This window comes from Lasiodiplodia theobromae (genome assembly GCF_012971845.1).
Source record: "Lasiodiplodia theobromae strain AM2As chromosome Unknown scaffold_5, whole genome shotgun sequence".
NCBI classification, from domain to species: Eukaryota; Fungi; Ascomycota; class Dothideomycetes; order Botryosphaeriales; family Botryosphaeriaceae; genus Lasiodiplodia; species Lasiodiplodia theobromae.
The window spans coordinates 411,604-433,052 of NW_023336541.1; the positions used below are offsets into that span (position 1 = coordinate 411,604).

General features: G+C 57.6%; 6 protein-coding genes across 6 annotated transcripts; 3 read left to right on the top strand and 3 right to left on the bottom strand.

The window, feature by feature from the left end:
• Positions 1-3,976: 3,976 nt before the first annotated feature.
• On the top strand, positions 3,977-5,925 carry LTHEOB_1978 (Transcription initiation factor TFIID; the record flags this gene model as incomplete). The annotated part of the gene is made up of 2 exons (XM_035510738.1): positions 3,977-5,620; positions 5,671-5,925. The coding sequence occupies 2 exons, from the start codon at positions 3,977-3,979 to the stop codon at positions 5,923-5,925; spliced, it is 1,899 nt and encodes a 632-aa protein (XP_035364918.1).
• Positions 5,926-6,523: 598 nt separating this feature from the next.
• Positions 6,524-9,211, top strand: LTHEOB_1979 (uncharacterized protein; the record flags this gene model as incomplete). The annotated part of the gene is made up of 3 exons (XM_035510739.1): positions 6,524-6,626; positions 6,683-6,850; positions 6,921-9,211. 3 exons carry the CDS (start codon positions 6,524-6,526, stop codon positions 9,209-9,211), a joined length of 2,562 nt encoding a protein of 853 aa, XP_035364919.1.
• A 1,049-nt stretch (positions 9,212-10,260) lies between these two features.
• LTHEOB_1980 (uncharacterized protein) lies at positions 10,261-11,463 on the bottom strand (the record flags this gene model as incomplete). Its single annotated transcript, XM_035510741.1, has 2 exons — positions 10,261-10,920; positions 11,128-11,463. The coding sequence occupies 2 exons, from the start codon at positions 11,461-11,463 to the stop codon at positions 10,261-10,263; spliced, it is 996 nt and encodes a 331-aa protein (XP_035364920.1).
• A 1,590-nt stretch (positions 11,464-13,053) lies between these two features.
• LTHEOB_1981 (Complex i intermediate-associated protein 84 protein) lies at positions 13,054-15,702 on the bottom strand (the record flags this gene model as incomplete). Its single annotated transcript, XM_035510742.1, has 3 exons — positions 13,054-13,222; positions 13,310-15,240; positions 15,298-15,702. 3 exons carry the CDS (start codon positions 15,700-15,702, stop codon positions 13,054-13,056), a joined length of 2,505 nt encoding a protein of 834 aa, XP_035364921.1.
• A 271-nt stretch (positions 15,703-15,973) lies between these two features.
• On the top strand, positions 15,974-16,771 carry LTHEOB_1982 (37s ribosomal protein; the record flags this gene model as incomplete). Its single annotated transcript, XM_035510743.1, has 3 exons — positions 15,974-16,091; positions 16,145-16,512; positions 16,583-16,771. The coding sequence occupies 3 exons, from the start codon at positions 15,974-15,976 to the stop codon at positions 16,769-16,771; spliced, it is 675 nt and encodes a 224-aa protein (XP_035364922.1).
• A 2,051-nt stretch (positions 16,772-18,822) lies between these two features.
• Positions 18,823-20,688, bottom strand: LTHEOB_1983 (Class i alpha-mannosidase; the record flags this gene model as incomplete). Its single annotated transcript, XM_035510744.1, has 1 exon — positions 18,823-20,688. The coding sequence occupies one exon, from the start codon at positions 20,686-20,688 to the stop codon at positions 18,823-18,825; it is 1,866 nt and encodes a 621-aa protein (XP_035364923.1).
• Positions 20,689-21,449: the final 761 nt, after the last annotated feature.

Genomic DNA, 21,449 nt, shown 5'->3' on the forward strand with positions numbered 1-21,449 from the left:
AAGCAGCGATGCGAAGGCGGTGTTGGGGAGGGCGGGCGCGGCGCGGATAAAAAAGCTGATTGACGGAAGGCACGGTAGTGGAGGAATGTGTCTGTTCTTAGTGGGATGGAACGGATCGGCCGTCTTGGCCTTTGCTGTGGCTTGCCCGATGATAGCGAGGGCGCTGGCGCGTGTGGATCTACCAAGTCGGCGTTTTCCCTCGCGTCCTGCGTGCGGCTTGCGTCGTGGGCTGCGAGTACAGGAAGGAGGGCACCCGAGGCTGACGGTGCGCGCGTCGCAGCAGTCGCACGGGCGCCGCGCACTGATGATCGGACGTGCGTCCTCAGATTACGGTTATAACTTTATTTGCAGTTGGACCGCAACCAGCGGGGCTGAAAAAGACTGACCCGTATCGAAGCATCCCCAAGCCCGCTGGTGCGTGTGCCAAGCGACGCCAAAATCTGCGCGTCTGTCTCCAGCAGCGCGCAGCCGTCGCAGCTGCGCAGTCAGCGCTGGGCTGCTGGCGGCTAGTCTCCCGCTCGGCTCCACACGAAACGTCAGCATATCTTTAAGCTTAGTAGAGCAGCTTTTCCCCGAAGGACTAAGCGGCCAGGGTGCGCGCGGGCATCGCCAGGATCGTCGAGATCCGCCAATCTTGGCTTCGCACCGCGTCGCAGCCGCCCGCCCTTGGGGCCGGCGGGCAGGCGCTTTGCGCGCGGTCGCACGGCGCCGGTAGAGGCAAGGAGCGCGTCTCCAGCGACACGAGCTTGCGCGCGGCTCCTGAGTCGCAGTGCGAGCGGGTCCGCCGGCCAGGAGGGCAAAGGGCCACGTAAGCGCAACGGAGAGAGCCAGCATCTGGAGTGCCGGTCCCCACATCGAGTGGGCTCGGCAAAGCCATCGCTCGCCTCCAGCCCCAAGCAAGGGGGGCCCCCGCCAGCCTCGGGCCCAGTTGACCAAAAGGGGCACTGGCGACGTTGTGCGAGCGTGTCATTCGAGCCCTCGTCAGCCGGTGGCGTAAGATAACCTCTGCTGGGACGGTTTATGCTTAATGGCGAAGTCTAATGAGAGGCACTGCAGCTCCCGCCCAGAACCGCCGCCCAGACTCGCCGCCCAGCGCCCGCCGCCCGGCACCGTCGCTTCCGACTGCCCAGCCGGCCTCCCGCTCCCGCCTTCAGCCCACGCTGCGCTGCTGACACCGGCAAGTTCCCGCCGGCTGCGCGCGCTGGCTTCGTTCTAGAGCGGCGCTGGCGTGGCGCCGAGCTGGTTGGCCGAGAAATAGAGTAGAGGCCAAGCAACTGGCCTGCCGCTTGGCAGTCGCGTGATTTTTCCCATGGCGCCGAGCCCCGAGCCAGTCGTATTGCTCTTATTGGGAGGATCTTCTGCCCTCTCGCCTCAGCTCGCCGCCATGGTGCCGGAGCTGTGCGCTGTTTGGGAGCAGGCCTCGCAAGCTCTTTCGCAACGCTTGTCTCAACCCCTACAAGCCTCTTGCCGAGCCTCCTGCCCATCCGCTTTCGCTCCCGCCCCCATTATCCGGCCTGCGCGGATGCCTGCACTTCCTGCCAAATCCGGCACCACCGGCAAATGACAGCCGCACATGGCTGGTTGGTGATCCCACCGATCCGGCATCCCTCCGCTGTGCGCCCTTCTGTGTTGCAATCGCAACACGATATGGCACTCGCCGCCCAGCTGACTAGTGCCGCATTCATATAACCATAAAAACTTGTTTGGGCCCTTCCGCGCCCGTCCGTCCCACAAGGCCGGCAGCAAACCTCTAGCGCATTACTCGCTATTGGCAATTGCCTTTGTGCCAAGCCGAGGCCGGCCAGAGATGAGTCGAACAAGTGTCCCCCGCATGGACTAGAAGGGACCCTAGGGCAGAACGTACGCAAGCACCACGTCTCGTAATCCTCATCAATTGCAGACGTCGCCCACATGCGCCATTGCTTGCCGGCTTGGCGCCCGGCGTCATTTTATGCTCCTCTTTGTCCCCCTCCAATAATCTTCGAAACGACGTGTTTCGTTCGATTCGGACCGCTCCTTCATTCGGATCTACATCCACGGGCTTGGGTACATGCCCTTTCCTTTCTAGAAGACCCTGGGCGACCGTGCTTTTGACGACGGGGCCCCGGACCCTTGGCCCACGCGTGAGCTCGAATTGTATCAGACTACCCTTATCCCTTTCTCCCTGGCTTTCACTACCCCAACATACCCACGATCCGCCATTCTGGCTTCACCCACGCAGCTTAAACAGATTCAGAGTACTGCTACCAGACCTCCAAACCCAAAGGAATAGTCGTTGCCCCTGGAGACCGACTCAGCTACCGCTAAATTTAGACGTCGTCAGATCGCGCCAGTGGCCTAAGGAGGTGGCAGCGCACGTACTGTGTAGAACCATCAATATTGCGAAATACTGGCCACACTATCGGTGTTTACCGCACCACGCGAAAAGAACCGGCCAGTTACGAATTTCCGAACCAAAAGGATTACAACCTCAGCCACGCCAGGAAATGAATGATCAAAAGTCGAGAAGAGAGACTGCACTGGAATTCTCATTGATTGATCGGCGAAGACGTTAGTGATGGGAAGTATCCAAAATAGCCCTACCATGACAAATTTAGCCCTTAGGAGCTGTTCATCTCCACATGAGGTAAATTGCGATCTATACCAGCTACATAAATGTCGACTATCAGCCCTGTCTTGTTCCGGTCCTCTTGTGATCATTCACGGGTTTGAAAGCCCACACTGTGAATCTACGTAGACAAGATTCTGTTGCTGAACAAATTCGATATTCGAAAACCCGCCAGGAAGAATCATTTTGTATTGTACTGAAGCTGACATCACAACTCGGAGTCTCGGAGAGGCGGGGGCTACTTGACAGTATAGAATCCTACACTGGGGAATCGTTCTACATTCCCCTTCATAACACTTTCTCATGGTAGTCCCCTCCGTCTCTGTATGATAATGCACCCTTTCGAATCTGCCTCTATGGCTATCTGAGGGAAAAGCAGATGCCAGCTTCCATTGGTCAAATGACCATTTCGTGACGCTGAATTTGTTCGGCAGTCAATATCCAGTCGATTAAAAAAACGACCACATATTGAAGGCTTTAAAGAGCGTGCATGAAGAATCAGCGGCTAACTGAAACCGGGTCCCATGCTCCACGTGTATCGTGCATCCGCTGCATGTATCCGCTGGAAAGGTGACGGATCGCATTTGGTTCGAGTGTCAACATGAGGCATCCAGGGCGGTGGGTTTGTGGTAGAAATGCACCTCCTGAAATTTTGACTGTTGCACGAAAGAGTGCAGAGCCGTTTGTAGGCATGTAGTGTGATTGAACACTCGGGTTGGTACGGAAGGACGTTATCCCCGGGCATCACTAACCTCCACGAGTGAGCTATATCAGCCCTTGGACGTTATACAATTCCAGGATGTGACGTCAGAGACTGGATTGCGGATATGCGCAGCATGCTCAGCCAAGAATCAGGACACCGCATGAGGCCAGCCAATATCCCAATTATTTCCGTCGGCGGGCTCTGCGGGCTTGAAGGAACAGCATTTTGCTTCGGTTCGACCCTAGAGACAGCAAGCGATGCGTCGAGCCACGGGACGTTGTGAGGCTGATGTGGGGATAAGGCGGCTGGGTGGTGCCCGCGCGGGACGGACCAAGACCAACAGGGATCGATCCTCCGCAGAAGCTCGAAAGTTTCATTCAACATCCAGCCTTCCATTATAACTGCGACCACCTCTCCATCGCGCCCAACCCCCATCCGCAGCACCACCGTCCTTCGCGAGTCGCCGCGCCGGAGCGACCGCGCCCGCGCATTGTTTGTCGCCCACAGATCCGCTAGCAAGCACCCACGCCGCCCAACGCCGACGCGCGAACGCGTACCTATCGCACTACTCGGCATATGCCCAGCACCGCGACCCAACGCCTACCTATCGCAAGAGCTTCGACACACCGCCCGGCAGCTGCCCAGCGCTGTCACCCAACCTCACCATGAGTCAACAGCAAGCCCGTCCTCTTCCGCCTGGCATCCGTGTCAACCAGATCCAAACCCTTCCGCATTTGACCGACCAACAAAAGGCTACATACACCCGCGGAGTCGCAAGTCTTTACGAGGCTTTCCAGAAACATGACAAGGAGAGCCCGGAGTATAAGACGGCGGCTGCTAAGCTGCTGGAGTTTACGAAGAAAATGGGCAAGGAGATGAATGAGTGGAAGGCAGCCCAGGCGGCAGCCGCTGGCGGCGCAGGTGGCGGCGGACAACCGGCCCAGCAGGCGCAACAGCAGCAGGCTCAAGCCGACAGGCCCCAAAGTCAAGGTCAGCCTGCGCAGCAACCGCCTCAGCAGAACCAGGGTCAACCCGCGCATCCAGGCGGCGGGACTCAGCTCCCGGCCCAAATTGTACAGCACATCAATAGCTTTCCGTTCCAGCTGCCGCCTAACATCCCGACCGGAACGCCTGAGGCAGAGACCAAGTTGAGAGAGGTCAAAAATCATTACGCTTCGATGCTCCACAGGCAGGAGCAGCTCGCAAATAACCTAAAGAAGATGACGGCTATGATGCAGGAACGCCAGAGCAATGGGCAGGAGATCCCTCCGAACTGGCTCAGCCAGAAGCCACAAATGGAGGCGCAATACAACCAGGTCAAAAGATCGGTTGCCGAGTTTAGAAAGAATCAAGAGCAACTCAAGCAGAATGCAATGCAGAATCAACAGAGCCAACAGAGTCAGCCGCAACAGCAGCCGCAGCAGCAGCAGCACCCACAGCAGCCTCCCCAGCAACAACAAGCGAAGCCGCCGGTCCAGCAGCAGCAGCCGCAAGCTGCAGTTCAACAAACCCCGCAACAGCCGCAGCAAACCCCTCAACAGCCAAATGGACAACAGATCAAACCCGAAACTCCCGTGGCGCCCCCGACGCCCGCCCAATCGCAGCAGCCCATGCAAATGGGTGGCCAGCCCGGCCATCCGTCTCAGCAGCCGCAGCAGGGCGGACAGAACCAGCCCCTTGCTACCAATCCGGCAGTGCATGCGGCGCGTCAACAGCAACCACCGATGAGCCCAGCAAATGCCGGATCGCAGCCACCGGGTCAGCCTGCTTTCAGTGGACAGGTTACGCCGCAGGGCGGGCAGATGCAACAGCAGCAAAACATGAACCAGCAACGGCCCCCGCTTAACCCGCAGCAAGCATCTCAAATGAATCAGATGCAACACTCGCCGCACCCGCCGAGTGCAAACCCCAATGGTCCTATCCCATTGACGCACGGCCAGGCCATGGCAAACGCCGCCCGCACGTACTCGGACAGCCGCGGCACGCCGCAAATTCCAGCAGCACAGGGCTACCAGTCTATTGGGAATCGGACTGATCAGATGACAAACCCCAAGATGCCAATCCCAAAGACGCTCAATGCTCCACCGCCTCACCCCGTCACCATGGGGCCTGCCAGACCAACCCTCGGAGGACCCAGCAACGGCGCTCCTGGCATGATGGGACAGCCTGTCATTGCAGGACACCCGCAGTACCACCTGGAGGGCGATGAGAATAGAGTACTGAGCAAGAAGAAGCTTGACGAATTGGTGAGACAGGTGACTGGGTCGGGTGAGCCCACGGGTGAAGCGCTATCGCCCGAGGTCGAAGAGGTGAGTCGTTCTCGCTGAGCGGAGGGGACACAGGCTAACTCTGTTCACAGGCAATGCTCCAGCTGGCCGACGACTTTTTGGACAACGTCGTGTCGTCGGCGTGCAAGCTTGCTAAGCTTCGCGAGTCATCGCAACTCGAAATCCGCGACATCCAGAACATCTTGGAGCGCAACTACAACATCCGTATCCCGGGCTACGCATCGGACGAGATCCGCACGGTTCGCAAGTTCCAACCGGCGCCAGGCTGGACTCAAAAGATGAATGCCGTCCAAGCCGCGAAAGTCATGGGTGGGAAGACAGATTAAGCGAGCCGACAATGTCGGTGTGTGTTGGAAAAAGCTTCTTTTACAGCTCGGGAGGCACGCATCCCCGACTTCTTCTTCATGGATGTGTACGGTTTACGGTAGCATTCTTTGGCGCAACAGGAACCAACAGGTGGTAATGATGGAATTTTGGGAGGCAGAAGCTTACATGGCGAGACTGGAAGAACGGCGGGTTTTGGCCCCCGGAGGAAGACGTGGTGGTGTGCACAGGTGACTCGTGCATGGAAAATCGGCATCTCAGCCCCATAGGCGCAGCGAAAGGCGGAGCACACGCGCTTACAGATCGGCCGCTGGTGCCTTATTTTTCCATTCCTGCTTCTTTATTGGGATAATTTTGGGTCAGCAGGAGCGGGTCTCGCAACTCAGCCGCGCTCGGCGCCGTCACCTGCAGGACCACGGGGAATGCGTTCCCCAAGCTGCGGCTCTGACAGCCCTACAGCTAGCAATATATGCTTCATGATTCATACGCTCGCGGCGCTCTCCTTTTCCGCCGTTTTTTCTTCGTGCGACCTGCTGTGCATTTACACGCTCCCACGTTCTTTCTAGCTTCCAGACGATCGCGACTAAGCTATCCCGCATCATGGCGGCGCCACCACCGCTAGAACCTCGGCGGACCCTCTCCGCACCCTCCATCTCCGTCGAGGACACCAGCTACGAAGAGCCGTTAGAAGACATTCAGTCAGGTATGCTCCTGCAGGCGGAAGCAATTACTCGCCGGCTAGATGCTTAAATTCTGCAGACCCTCCGAGCCCCGAGCAGACGCTGCCAAAGCGCAGAACAGAACCCCCGCCGGAACAGCAGCGACGCCCTCATCGCAGACGCACCCCCGGGCCTGATTGGAACACACCATGGGACCCGGCCGACTGGAAGGATGGCAGAGTGCTGGTCATCGACTACCTAGGCCGAAGTGCGTCTCTCTCTCCCGATTCCCCCCGCTATCCAACACACTCAGCTTACACCCAAGATCGTGTGAACAGGCGATGAAGACGGCAAACGGCGCATCTCGGCGCAAGAGATCCGCAGCGTCAAGGGCCTGCGCACACTGCTGGAGAACCGTTCGCTGCGGGCGTCGTCGATCCTGCGGGTGATCCACGTGCAGAACGCGTCGTGGGCGAACAACTACCTGCTGCGCAAGTTCAACATGGAGCACGACGACGACATCGTGGGCACAGCCTTTGGGCGGTGGGCGCGCTTCGAGCGGCCGCAGCAGCGCGCGGGCAAGCCGGTGCTGAACGCGCGCACTTTTCGCCCGCAGCGCGACCCGTGGCGCGGCATCAGCCGCTGCGCCTTCGGCCTGGATTACTTGAAGCACTACGATGCGCGCAAGTACAACAAGGATGCGGACGACGAGAAGGTCAAGATGATGGAGCTGAACACGTACGACCCGTTCGAGACGCCCGTCTATGGCTACGATGTCTTCGTCCAGCGCGTCTCGGTCTACGTCCAGCACAGCGAGCCGCGCGAGGAGCAACCTGACGTTCACGGGGGCGATTTCGAGATGCCGATGCGCAATCCCTACAACCAGGAGGAGTACAGCGAGTACAAGCGCTTGAAGAAGCAATATGAGCACCGCAACCACCACTACAAGGAGGCTAACGGCAACAACGGCCACGGCTACTTCCCGCACCTGGAAGAGCTGGATAACGGAAGCACCGTCATTTTGTTTGAGAACTCGCAGTCGAACAGCCCCGAGGACACGCTGATCCAGGCGAGGAACGAGATTGAGGCGAGGTGGCGCCGGCTGCCCTTCTATCTCAAGAAGGAGCAGAAAGTAACGGATGACCAATTGGCCGTGGAGTGCATGGACCTGGTGCTGAAGGACATCTTCAAGGCCATCACGGTGGGTTGGGAGAGGTTCATGCACGCTTGCGAGACTCACGTCAGCATTTTGGAAGACAAAATCTACGAGAACCCGGCTGATGAGTCTCGTGCTCCCGAGCTGTGGATCAATTCGTCTTTGTGGCTCAAGGTCGAAAAGCTGATCTACCTGCACATCGACCTCGCCAAGGACGTCCGCAACATGATGAAAGACGTCACCGGAGACGAAGGCCCCGAGGAATGGATCTCGCAGAGCGCTGAGGAGTTTGATAAGATTGCCAATTCCGTCAGTGAGGATCTTATCAAGCCGACCCAAAATTTGAGCGATATGATGTATAAGAGCGTAGAAATCAGAGATTCGCGCCTCGGCCTGCAGCTCGACACCAGCATGTGGCGCCTCTCCTGGATTACCTTCATCTTCTTGCCGTTGACCTTCATCAGCGGTTTCTTCGGAATGAACGTCGACATCTTTTCAAAAGACGAGAACAACCCAGAACTCAAGTGGTACTTCATCGTCACGGTCCCGCTCATGGTGCTCGTCGTGCTCTTCTGGCTCTTCTTCAAGCGCGCCGGGCCGGGCCTGGACAACGACCCGACCGACTCGCAGCGCGGCGTGTACGAGCACCTCTTCCACGAGTTCAGCGACAACTACCCGCGCGTGTGGGCGCGCGAGGGCCCCCGCCAACACGTCGCCGCCGTCGAGCGCGACCAGGGCGGCAGCGCCTTCAATCGGCTCAAGTGGCGCCTGGTGCGGCACTGGTTCAACCCGGACCGCACCATCCGCGCAAAAGGGTATAACCCGGCCGACGACCTCAGCCTGTACGCCCGCTTCAAGCGGCAGATGGCGCGCCGCTGGCTGCGCGAGCTCGAAAACGACGAGCGCGAGCGCGCCGTCCAGCTGCAGGACGCCCAGGCCGAGCGCCAGCTCGACGACCTCAGCCCCAGCCCGCGCTACGACCGCGGCGGTAACGGCAACTCGACCAACAACTCCAGCGCCTACGACCTCGGCCCTGCGTTGGAGGCCGGCACCATCAACCCCCCTGAATCGGAGGGGCCCCTCGTCGATACGCGTAGCAGTCGCGCTAGCAGCAACTCACCAAAGCTGCGTCCCACGCAGGAGCTGGCCTACCTCGCCACGCAGGCTGCGGCCGAGGCTGAGCCCGTGGCTGTGCCGGCGATGCGGCGCATGCGGTCGAGTTCGAGCGGTGGTGGGCACGGGCGGAGCGGTAGCGACGGTAGGCCGGGTAGTTCGGGGTTGGATGCGGCCATGGTGGAGGTGGAGATGAGCGATGTGGGTGGGAATAGTGGGGATGAGGGACAGGGACAGGGGCAGCAGCAGCAGCGAGAGGTGGTGGGTAGGGGTAGGGGTGGTGCCGGCGTCGTGGCGGATAGGTTGCATGTTGGGTTTAGGCCCAGTGGTGGTGGTGGTGCAGGAGGAGGAGGGTTTTGAGATGGTTGATTGGGGGGGAGGGGGGTTTTGGGGAAAGTGTGAAGAGGTGGGTTATGCGTGGATGTATGGATATGCTTATGAGTGGACGAGTGGACGACGGGAAAAATTGTCCTTTTAGTTGTATATATGTAGGTAATGCGGGCTTCAAAAGGGAAGTTATGGAGGTTATGGATCTCTCTCCTAATGGAGGAGGTAGTCTTGCATTTAAAAAGGTCGTACTGGTGCATACAATGCAAAGCAAACATTAGTGATTTAAAGGCCAATGGCAAGGCTATGTTGTGTGAAAAATAAGAAGGGAAAAGAAGTTACATTGAAAGGCTAGTAGGCATCTATCACAGCCGAAGGCTGCCATGAATTTGCTTTTCGCCCGTGTGATGAGCAGTTGAAGCTATCATTCGGGCATATTTGTGAGACTAACAGTTATACATTCTCGTCCGGACGGTAGCTTCCGCTGCCTGTATGTGTTGGTTCTCGCAAAGAGAATTGCTAAGGCAGAGTCCTGCTATATCTGTAAGTTGGTCACATCAAAGAATGCTACGCATATACACTTTATTTTATCTACAGCCTCAGTGGCGAAGTAATGTGGCTTTGCGAGCTAGGTAGGCAATTTTGAACAAATAAGTGCGCCAAATGGTTTTTTGTTCCTCGGCTCTTCCGATGTAATCATCCAGAGTGGACGTTGCTGAGGATAGCTTCAGATCTCTCTCTCTCTGCGAAGCCGTACACGTATTCCGTTGTTATGCCCACAGAATTTAACCTTTCACAGTGACAGTGTCGGCATCCCTGATGGTCGGTCGAAGATATCCCGTGATGAGCTTATAGCCGATTGGCCTGCCTTTACGGACCTGGTGGAGACCGTGTGTGTGCTTCACCGAAGTTGACGGGACCAGCGGACGGTTGACGTGCTGATAAAGCCTCGGGGCGAGGCGAAAGGGGAGGGGAGGCGGAGGCCTCTGTTCGTCATTAACCGTTGTCGTCTATGTATCAAAGAGCCCACCGGCTCAGGGAGCAGAAGAAGAAGAAAAAAGAGCCATTGATCATACAGATGCTCAAGGATGCCGCTCCCACTTGACGGCGTCCTCGCCCCTCAACGCCGCCTCACTCGCATCCATCTCATACACCCGCCGTTGCTGCTCCTCGCCGCCAGCCATCTCATGTATCTGCGCGCCCTGCACCTCGTGCGCCCCCGCCCCGCCGCCATCCATCTCATGCATCTGCTTCCCCTCCGCCTCGTGCCTGCCATCGCTCCCCGCCAGCTCGACCCGCCGCCCCTCCCCCATCTCCACCACCTCCCTTCCCTCCACCTCCTCGCCCGCCTTGAACCCCCCAGCCCCTCCTTCACCCTCACCCTCACCCCCACCCACCGACCCCACCCTTTCCCTCCCCACCACCATCCTCTCCTTCCGCCACACCACCAGCACAGCCAACAACCCCACTCCGGCCAGCGCCGTCAGCGCCGCACAGCAGCCGCGCGCCGCCGCAGCGCGGTTGGCGACTTGCGGGCTCGTGCCGTCGCCCCAGCCCTGGTTGGCGGCGTACGTCTCGGGCGTGAAAAACGAAGGCCGCGTGTCGAACTCGCCGTCCCAGGCGAGGGCGAGGGCGTCGGCGGCGTCGAAGTCGGTGAAGGCGTAGCAGGTGGCGACGAGAGAGCGCATGAAGGCGAAGGCGAGGAGGAAGGTTAGTGTGGGAAGGGGGCGGAGGGGGAAGTTCTGGAAGTGAGGTGTTAGATTTTTTTGGTTATGAGGGGGAGATTTGGAGTTGAAAAGAAAAGATATTGAAAATGAGGATGAGGGGAATTGTTGGGTAAGTCAGATTTTGATGGAGGTACGTAGATGGAAAGTGGCAGAGGGGGTTGAAGACTCTGGTTGTGTAGATATCTTCTCTTCTTTCCGTCTTCTCCTATCAATTTCACGTACCTGTCTTCCGGTGATGTTCAAGCCAAAGATTTTACCGGGCCGTGTTGCAGCAGAATAGACCAGATAGCTCACAATAGCGGCGTTGACAATGCCGCCTGCGCCAGCCCACACGACCAGCGCAGAGCTGGCGCGATGTATGACAAAACCGGGGTCCTCGATTTCGATATTTCGTGCAATGTACAGCACGTTGGCCATCAACGCCATGGTGAGAACGCTCAGTATGAGACAGCATGCTTGCAGCGAAAGCAGAGCTATGCGCGTGCGGCGGCTGCGGTGCAGGACCGTCGTAGAGCCGCCGCTTGTTGGCGCCGGAACGGCGTCGAGGATGGCGGGCATCTACTGCAACAAAACAGGACGACAACGACGATGTGGGGAGACCAAACTGAATAGCAACTCGGCGCGGGATAGAAAGAAAAGCGAACGAAGTCGGACCAGTTCCGGTGGTGGCGGATCTTGAGAAAGGTCCCAACTCCCCGCAAAAAAACGAGATAAGGCCGCAGACGGTTGCTTCAGCTAAAATGGTCTCCGAACGGAGCGTCCCGTGGGATTCTGTGAAGGAGGAGGCAGCCAAGGGCGCTTTAAGAAAAACTCTCGGCGGCGACGAATGGACACGGCTCGCTGCGAAGATCCACCCCGGGGTCGGCAATTAAGCACCCAACAACACGAGTCCAGATCGGTGGGGGCGGAAAGTTGGCGGTTTGGCGGTTTGGCGAGACCCCTATAAGCATGCAGGGTGAAGGACGGGACAGCTCGCATAGTTTTGTATCGAAGTCAAGACCCCTGTCGAGGCTGGAGAAACTTGCCATTGGCTGACGTCTCCATGGCGGGACGAGGCGAGCTGGGCAGAGGAAAGAGTGACAGGATGATGCATGGGCAAACGTGGCTGAGGCGCCGGCACTAATCGCACGCGAGGATGCTTGGCTCTCTGTTTCCTGCTCTTTCCTCCGTTGCGACAAGGGTCCGGGCGCCGCGAGGAAAAAGAATCAAGGTCGAAGCACGCCGGAGAGCGGTCCGGACTTCGATTTTGAGCACTGTTCTCACCGTAGCCAAAAAGAACCTCTTCTTTTCCCCGTGTCAAATTCACCAATCATACCACTGGCATGTGCCGGAAATCCCCGTCATGGTAATGCATCAAGAAGACATGGGTATATGAGAGACGACCAGTGGATGACTGTATCGAGTCGTCAAAGAAGGTGATGTCTTTGGCAGATCGCCTCGGCACGTCATGGATGACTGTTGGGGGCTTGTCTTGGCAGGACCCGTCCCCGGAGATATAATGCATACCTCCGCAGTACAAGAATAGACTTTGACCATGGAAACTCGCGCCTTTGCAAGTGCTTACACTCAGTGACGCACTATTGACAAGAACCATGCTCATTGAAGACAAGAAAGTAACAGTCGGGAGCAATTGTGTTGATTCTTTTGCCCGTTCTCCCATTCAAAGTAAGAGAAGGCTTCCTGCTATATTTTGTGGCGCACAATCAATGGATGTCCTAATTTCGATAGCCACGATTTCAGCATACTCACTACTGGTTCCGTAACATTCATAGGCAGCTGGATCTTTTCCTCTAAACTTCTTTAATGTTCTTTTGACCGCAATATTTCGCCGCTTCTATGGTATGCACTTCGACCACTTGCTTCAGATGTTGCACAGGACGATGTTACATATCAGCCAGATACTTCAACTTCAATTATTTGGGCGTTATCGCCTTTTCATTTGCAAACATCGCTCAGCTTGACGAAGAATTGCCTGCGTACTTTCGTAACATCGCTACCGTCACACTATGATACATAGATTACAAATTTTAAATCCCCACAGTCCCCTTCTCCAGCACTGTGCTCATGAATGTCATTTTTCCTTGCCCTCCTTTTTTTCCCTATCAACAACTTTTTTTTTTCACTCTCTCATCCACCAACTAATTCAACTTACGGCGTCAACCGACGATCGATATTGAACAACCTTGGCCCATCATCCATCTTCCTGGCACCCAACCTCTTCAGCTCCACCCACTGGGTTGGAAACTTGGCCTGGATCCAGCGCTCCAGGTCTCCCTGTCTCGAAACGCCGTACGCGGCATTGAACAGCGTTCCCAGTCTACAAAACAAAAAGCAAAACACGTCAGTCCAAACCGATTCCCGCTTCTAGAACTCAGGGAGGAAAGGGGGGAAAGGCAAAACTCACATAAACGTATCCGGCCTCAACCCAAAGTCCCTCTCGCACTTAAGCAGGACCTCCTTCGCAGCATCGGTATTCTGATTTCCCGCGAGCGCGCCGACGTAGGCAGCGAGGATAGGCTTCGTAATCTCGACATCAACCTTGCGGAGGCGAGCCCACAGCGCGCGGGCGTGGCGCTCGCCGTCGACGGGCATGCGCTCGCAAGCGCGGAAAGCGATCGGGATAGAGTTGAAGCTAGGCCCTTCGCGCGAGTTGACGATGTCCTCCCAGAAGCTCCAGGCGCGGGCGGGCTGGCCAGCGGCCGTGTAGGCGAGCATGAGGGCGTTGCGGAGGCGCGTGCTGGGCTCGAGGTCGAGGTCGAGCTTCATGGCGTTGTGGACCGCGTCCAGCAGCGAGCGGCACTCGTGGGCGCGCGACTCGTCGTCGTCGTACTCGGCCTCGGCGTCTGCTGCGTCGGCGTCGACGTCGATGTTGTCTGTGGCTGCGACGCGGGCCGCGGCGAACTCGGCGATGCCCGTCAGCGCGACGACGTACGTGTCGGCCGTGGCGCGCGTGTCCGGGTGGTCGAGCTCGCGCATGTGGGTGAAGACGTGGCAGGCCATGTCGGCGCGGCCGCGGTCGAAGAACTCGCGCATGATCTGGGTGCGCGCGGAGCGCGGCAGCTCGGCGAAGATGGATTGCGCGATGATGTACGTGTCCCAGGCGCGCGCGGTGGACGTGTGGGCGCGGTCCAAGACCATTGCCACGAGCGAGTCGGCGATCTTGCGGCGCTCGGCTTCCGAGAAGTGAAAGGCGTGAGTCTGGAGGAGGTCGATGACATCGTGGAGCTCGTTGCGGCGAAGGTGCAGCACGCTCAGCGCCGAGACGGTCTCGGGCTCGAAGCGTCCTTTGCGCTCGGTAAGATCGTCGGCCAAGGCCATGATGCTGGAGAAGGTGTATTTCTGCGATGCGCACATGGCCTGGATGAGCTCATTTGCTGCCCGGATATCTTCCTTCTCCTTGGAACATTCCACAGCTTGGAGCTGCCTATAAGCAGCGCGGGCGCCATCAATGTCGCCGCCAGAAAGCCGGTATTTCACCTGGAGGTAGTAAGTGAGGGCGTTCGGGTGGATCCCCCACTTGGCGCCGAGAGAGATGTATCTCTCCGCAAAATACAGCTGGTTCCGGGACATGCACCACGAGACCAGCTCATTGATGGTCTCGACGTCGGGCTGCGCCGACCTGCCGTCAGCAAAAGTCCTCCGAACCATGACGTTCATCATTCGATCCACTTCGTCGACCCCTTTGCCAGAAGCAGCAGCCCAAAAAAACAAGACGTCCCACAGCTTTTTCACCTCATCCAAGCGATCGTCGGCCGGTTCGAGGTAATACACCTCGAGGGTTTCGAGCATTGAACGCACGATCGACTGGGCCCACTTGCTGTCGCCGTGTTGAAGGCAGCACTGAAGCACGGCTTTGCAGGACCCAGAGTCTATTTCAACAGTTTGTGATGGGCCTTGTGACAAGTCATTATAAATCCTCTTCGTGTTCTCCAGGTCTCCAAGCGCGGCGTGAACCCCGAGCAATGTCTCCTTGACCTGCATCATGATGTTGGTAGGAATCTCGAGCTCCTGCATCATTTCGAGCGTTTTCTGTGCTTCAGCATGGTTCCCCTTCTGGTAAAGCCCCTGCAACACCGAGGCCCAGGGACGGGCAAGAAGCTTTTGGCTTTGGCTAGTCCAGCGATTTGTTTTGTACTTTTCCACCAACAAGTCGCGAGCTCGCACAGGCTCGTAATGCGACATGATCTCAAGTGTTTCTGCCAAAGACCTAATCATCTTTCCGTTGTAGCTGTCGGGTTCACAACCATCGGGCCTCATAGCATCCAGAAACTTGAATACCTCCTCTGTAAGAGCGAGATGAGCGTCGCTCCTAGGGGAATCTTTCCTGTTCAGGACCTCCAGAGCATTAAGAAAGCACCGCGTTGTTAGAAACGTCCGAGGCGCATCGCTCACATCCTCCTCCTTGGGGCGGTTTTCGTTTAAATAACGGAGAGTATTCAACGCATGTCCGGCTTCGACGTCTGACATGGTCTCCGAGGAAAAATATTTTTTCCTGAACAATTTGTCCAAGGCTTTGCAAAGCATTTCTAGATCTGGTGGACGTGACTGGCCAGTTTGAGCACGGTTGAGCTCGATCAGCGTGTCCAGTCCCGGGGCTAAATCGATGCCTTTGACTTTGCGCTCAGGCTCGCGCGCCATGCCGAAGAATGAGCGCGTCTGGGCGAAGCCATTGCGGCGTATCCTCTGGGCGCGTGGTTGCAGGCAGGCATTGGCGCGGCGGTAGAGGCAATCGCGGTAGACAATGGGTTCGTTGGATAGGATCCTGCGGATTACTAGTCTGGTGAGGTGGGCGGGCATGGCGGCGGGGAGCTCGGCGGCCGGTGGGGGGTACGGGTGGGCGAGCAAGAGGGCGAATTGTTCGTGGCGAAGCTCAATGGCACATGCCGGAACGCGATTCCCGGAGATGCGACGGCTGAGCTGGCAGGGCGATCGCGGTGGATAGATGGTTTGGCGGTGCGGGTGATGACGCGCGAGTAATCGAATCTCAAGTTCCGCAAAAACTCCAGCGCCAAGCATCCCAAGTCCGCGCGACTGCATCCCGACACCCTCAACTCCGCAACAGCTCCCAATGTCTTTACTACGACTGACCCCCCGCCGCCCGCTGGCCGCCCTCTGCGGCGCGCCCGTCCGTGCTCTTTCCACCACCCCCGTCAGGCACTCCAGCGGCTCCGGCGATGCAACAACAGGTACCGCGCCTCCTCTACGAACCACTGCGCCCCGACTAACCGGGCCATTCCAGCCCTCTTCAACACCGTAATGGCCGATGCGGGCATCGACCGCCAGAGCCCCCTCCGCCGCCGAGAGCCAGCCCGCCAACCGCAGCCGCAAGCCCGCGAGCCAGCCACTTCCACGCCCGAGCCGGCGCCGTCGAGGGCTTCATACGCACGAGACATCCTCAGAGAACACAGAAGCACCGCCGAACACGTCGACTCTCTCCGCCTCCGCGCCGATCTCGAGCTCCAGTCGACGCGTCGCTGGCAGGTTGGCGATGTCTACGCGCCGCACGACCTCACCGGCGTCGAGGCCAAGAAGTGGAAGCGGTCGAAGCGCACTCCCAACGTCGACGCCTTCGAGACGCTGGGACTGAACCCGCTGAAGGAGTACAAGGTATGGTTGCAATGTGTCCCCGTGTGTTGAAATGCATCGTGGGGCTGACGCGCGCTGGGTGCGCAACCAGAACTTCGCTATCATGTCCGAGTACATCACCGAGCTGGGCCGCATCAAGCACTCCAAGCACACCGGCCTCAAGCCGAGGAATCACCGCAAGATGGCTAAGGCGGTGCGGAGAGCAATTGGCATCGGCATCATGCCCAGCGTTCACATCCACCCGGAGTTGATCAAGCCCTCGCATGGCGCTACATACTAGAGCAGCGTCGACTACTCGGAATTGGGAGGTGTTGGTGGAGTGTGAATCCAAATGCCTGACATAGGGAAGTTTCTGGGAGCATGACTGGTCGTACTCAAGCTAGGCATTTCTGCATTTCGATACCACCTTTGCACCATGGGGTAAGAGAGCAAAGAGATATGTAAAAAACATGTAACGTTTCATTCATTCACAGACATGCCAAAATTACTCTTGAACCGCACTCATTGCTGTCTTTTCTCGGCCGGATTGCACATACTAAGCCGAAGGCGCTACCCGATCCGAAGAGGTTGCTAGCCTCCCGTTTAAACCTGCTGTGTTCACATCGCCTTCAGGCCTCCTTAAAGTATAGCAGTTTCTGCTTACGCCGCTGCACCCAAAGTGGCTGAAGCTTCCTCGATCCTCTGCAACGTCCGAGATACCTTCAACCGAGGCAGTTACCTCATCAAGCCGCACCTGATGGCAGACATGGGTTCGGTTCTTTGCAGATTTGGGGAGGTGAATTCTGAAGTCAGCAGCATGGTTGATAAGAGTAAAAACAAGAAGACGAAGTGACTGAGCCTGGCGGCACTGATGGTGTTCAAGAAGAACCAGGTGAAAGAGTTGGTGGCAAAACTCGAGAGCTTCAAGCTGTTCATGAACATCATCATGGATACTGTGATCTTGGCTGCTACGTTGGACACTTTGAGGCGAGAGGAAAAGAAAGAGCATGGACAAGAGGAGCACATGAGGGTCATCTGAACGATTGTTGCTTATCAATCTCGTGTTGGCTGTTCTCGACCCCGCTGTGGACAGAGGTCCGGGAAGGAGCAAATGACGCAAGCGAGAAACACTGATCGACAACTTCGAGACCAGAGTAACACAGCGTCATGGCCATATCAACTTGTCTTTTACCCTGAGAGTCGGAGAACTGCTTCCGGGGAGAACGCCAATGCCATTCCGGCGCCGGCGTCGGAACAAGACAGAGAACAGGATGATGGATCAAACACTCTCAGCATAATCTCAGCGAACAGGTCACGTAAAGAAGATGCGAACATGGTACTTACGAGCTAGAAGTTTATTGGGGCCCCTGAGAATCCCGAGATAGCTATAGTGGTGAACATCCCAAGCAAAAAACAATCTCAAGAGGGCTTGTCGCGAGCCGAAGGAGATCATTTTGTCTATGAAGGAGGTGGCCGAACATCTACTATACGTGTGGACTTATCTACGAGAGAGGCGGGAAAAAGCAAGTCATGAAAGGATCATCCATGCCTCTCCACAAGTACAGCAAGGTAAGGGTAAAGAACATCGCCAGCACCGTTTCAAGAGCCGCATACAATCTAGACACTCTCTTTCTGTCGCAACAGGTCCAGCTCGGCGGGACGACCGTTAGAAAATACACGTCGCCATTCATAATCTTCTCGCGGATCAGAATACAATCTCAACGACGAGTATTCAAGTACTGATGCTCACAATCACGTCGAGAGTCAGAAGCGCCATTCTCGATCCAGACACGCTCCCCCAGTCTCAATGAAGAGCTCGTCGGTGCCAATCGTCCAACCACACACTTCGAAGGAGAGTATCGAGTGTTGGGCTTATCAACTCTGTGGGCCCCGAGCACCATTCTTCGTCCGATGACGAAGAATACGTCGGTACCGGCATTTCTCTCAGAGACAGCGAGTGCCAGAAGATTCTGCAGGCGAAGATCTTTGGGATGCTGTTGACGATGATGGCATCGATGCTTCGAAACGTGCAAATTCCCCGAGTTCACGATATTTTACGTCTCAAGATAGCTCAAGCCACGCCATCCTGATATCGCCTTGATCAGTTTTTCAACCGGGGGCTCGATTGCTCAAATGTGCCATTTCCGTAATGGCGGAAATATGGACCTAGGTTCAACGATGAAGAAATGCTACTGTACATCATCCCGGGATTTCATGTATCTTACTTTTATCCCTCTTCTTCGACACCGACCTGAACCCTTCCCTAAATCCCACAAAAGATGTTATACAAGTAAAAATCAACCAAACCCAACTCCCCCAACTCCGACCAGATATATGCTCCCATCCGCTCGCTCAAGGCCCCGTAGTAACCCCACCCGCACCGCCCTTCGCCCACCTGAACGGATGCGCCTCGGTGTTGAAAACCCACTCATCCAAACTCAACACGCCGGGCTCCTCAAACATCAAATAGAAATACTTCAGCGTCTCCGCCAACCAAAAGCTCTCCATGCGGTCACCCTGCCTCGTCCTCCCTTCAGACACGCAGTCATCCAAGCTCGCGTGGCCGTAGCGCGTCTTCGTATTCTTAATAATCTTCTCGAAGATGCGCCACGCGCGCTCAGGCAAGCGCTCGTCGCCAGTAATACGGTACGTGACGAAGGCGCTCTCGATAGCCTCAGGGCGGAGTATATACCTCGGATCAGCGACCTTCGCGACGCCCTTGCGCAGATGGAACCGCTGGATCAGATCCTCAGCGAACTGCGGCGCCTGGCCGGCTTGGCGGTTGACGTCGTTGTTGTGCGCCGCCTCGACGGCGTCGAACCACCAGTCCTCAGCCCACTCGCAGCCGTCGCCGGAAAAGGGCCCCGTCTGCGGACACGGCAGCGTGTACATGGTCTCGGGCATGATGCCGTGCGGCGCGCCCGCCTCGTACGCCCACAGGCACCCCTCGGTGAGGCGCTTCCCCGTCGCGACGTCGTCGCTCACGCCGAACGCGCGGCCGGCCAGCGCGAACATGCCGCCGGCGAAGCAGGATAGGTGCTGGTTCTTGGGCTCGAGCAGCAGGGATTTCGGCGCGAAGGCGGGGGGGTCGCCGCCCGAGACGTGGGCGTCGCCTGCGAGCAGGATGTCCTTGTTGCCCGGCGTGAGGGGGCGGTACAGCAGGTGGCCGCGGATGGGGCTCGACGCGCGCAGCCAGAGCTTGCGGTACTGCGTGCGCGACGCGCCGTGCAGCAGCAGGTGTTGTTTCGGGAAGTACTCGTACAGCGAGTCGACCATGCCGCCGATGGTGAAGGGCGCGGATGGCGCGGCGTCGGTGCTCCAGAAGTCCTGGGTGCGCGCGTTGACGACGGTCGGGAACAGGCCTTGCAGCTTGCTGTGCATCTGCTGCGCCTCGAAGACGTCGGTGATGCGCTGCACCGCGTCGAACCAGCGCAGGTCGCCCGTCAGCTGCGAGAGGCGCGTGAACTCCATCGTCAGAGAGCCGATCTCGGCCACCAGCACGGCCGTGGCGGCCTCCTGCGGCTCGTCTTGCATGGCGGCACGCATGTTCCAGCGCGTGATGGGCATGCGGTTGGGCGTGTCGAAGGCCTTGTACAGCATGTGGCCCAGCTCCGTGGCCTTCGTCAGCAGCGACGGGTACTGGCCGCCGCTGAGGTCGTAGGCGGCGAGCAGGCCGCCCAGGTAGCGGATGGTGGTTTCGAACACGTTGATCTCCTCCAGTGAGCACGTGCTGAAATCAATCTGGTTGACGGCGTGGACGGCCTCGTCGAACTCGTCGGTCAGGTTCATGATCCACAGGGTATCCAGAGAGTCTACAAGGGTGGCGGCCCAGCCGCCGAACGGGTCTCGCGCCCCGCCCGAAATGGGGAGCAGCTCGTCATGCATCCAGGCATGTTTCCGGTACCCGTTCCAGGCGTGGAGGAATTCCTTCTTGACCTTTTGCTGGCGCTCCAGACGCACTTTCCGGTCCGAGGCATCCTCCTTTTCGAATTGGTGCTGAATCAGTGGAGGGTGCGCCACCGACGATGGCATCGACGCCATGGTCGCGACGGGATAACGGTGGGTGACATTAGCCCAGTCGAAGGCGGGTTTCACCGCGGGCGAAGCTTTTCCAGAAGATCCATAGGGCAGGCGATAAGGAGACGAAGAGCCGTGGAAATAGTAGAAAAGGAAAGCAAAGGCGACGAAAACGAAAACGGTCTTCCTCCTAGCGAACATGGCAACGAAGCGGCATAACGCTCATACGAGCGGGAAGGTAGTTTTTTTGCGACGGGGAATCCATCGAGGGCGAGGAGGTGATGAGCGAAAATACAAGGCCCCTGAGACGCGCAATGCTGAGGGTCTCGCGCCAAAAAGCCACTGGGGGCCGCGCGGGACGCGTACGCTTGCGAGAAATCTACCACTCCTCGACGACCAACTTTCGAGTTTGCGGTCGTACGTGAGACGACGAGAGCCGAAGAGGTACATACTCGCAGTTCAGCCATAGCAATTGGCCTTTAAGCGCAGCGACAAGTGCTCGTCGTCGAGATGGGCGGCTGTGCGCTGACGTCGCCATCGCGGAGGACGCCTGACGCCTCAGCCGTGTCTCCTGTCATCCCTGTCCGCACCACACGTTATTCCCAGCATCACCGTCTCCGAACGGAGGGTTCGGAAGCACAAAGCTCTGAGACCCGAGTCGGATGCTTAAATCGACTTCGACCGGAACGTGGATCGACAGCGGCCTTGTTTCCGCCCCGCATTCCGAAGCTCGAGGGCCCCGCCATTACGGAGACGTCGCTCATACCCCAACCTCAAACACTGTGCTTTGGCAGCACTCAGTATTTCTTGTAATCTCGCGCTTTACAAACCCCGAGCAGCCGGCCAATGGCGCGGGCACTTCCCGTCTTAGTCACCCGCTGCTGACAAATGTGCACCAAACCCGGAAGCTACAGCTTCCACTCAGACCCCTTCTTACCCAACAACCGAAGATGATAGAATAC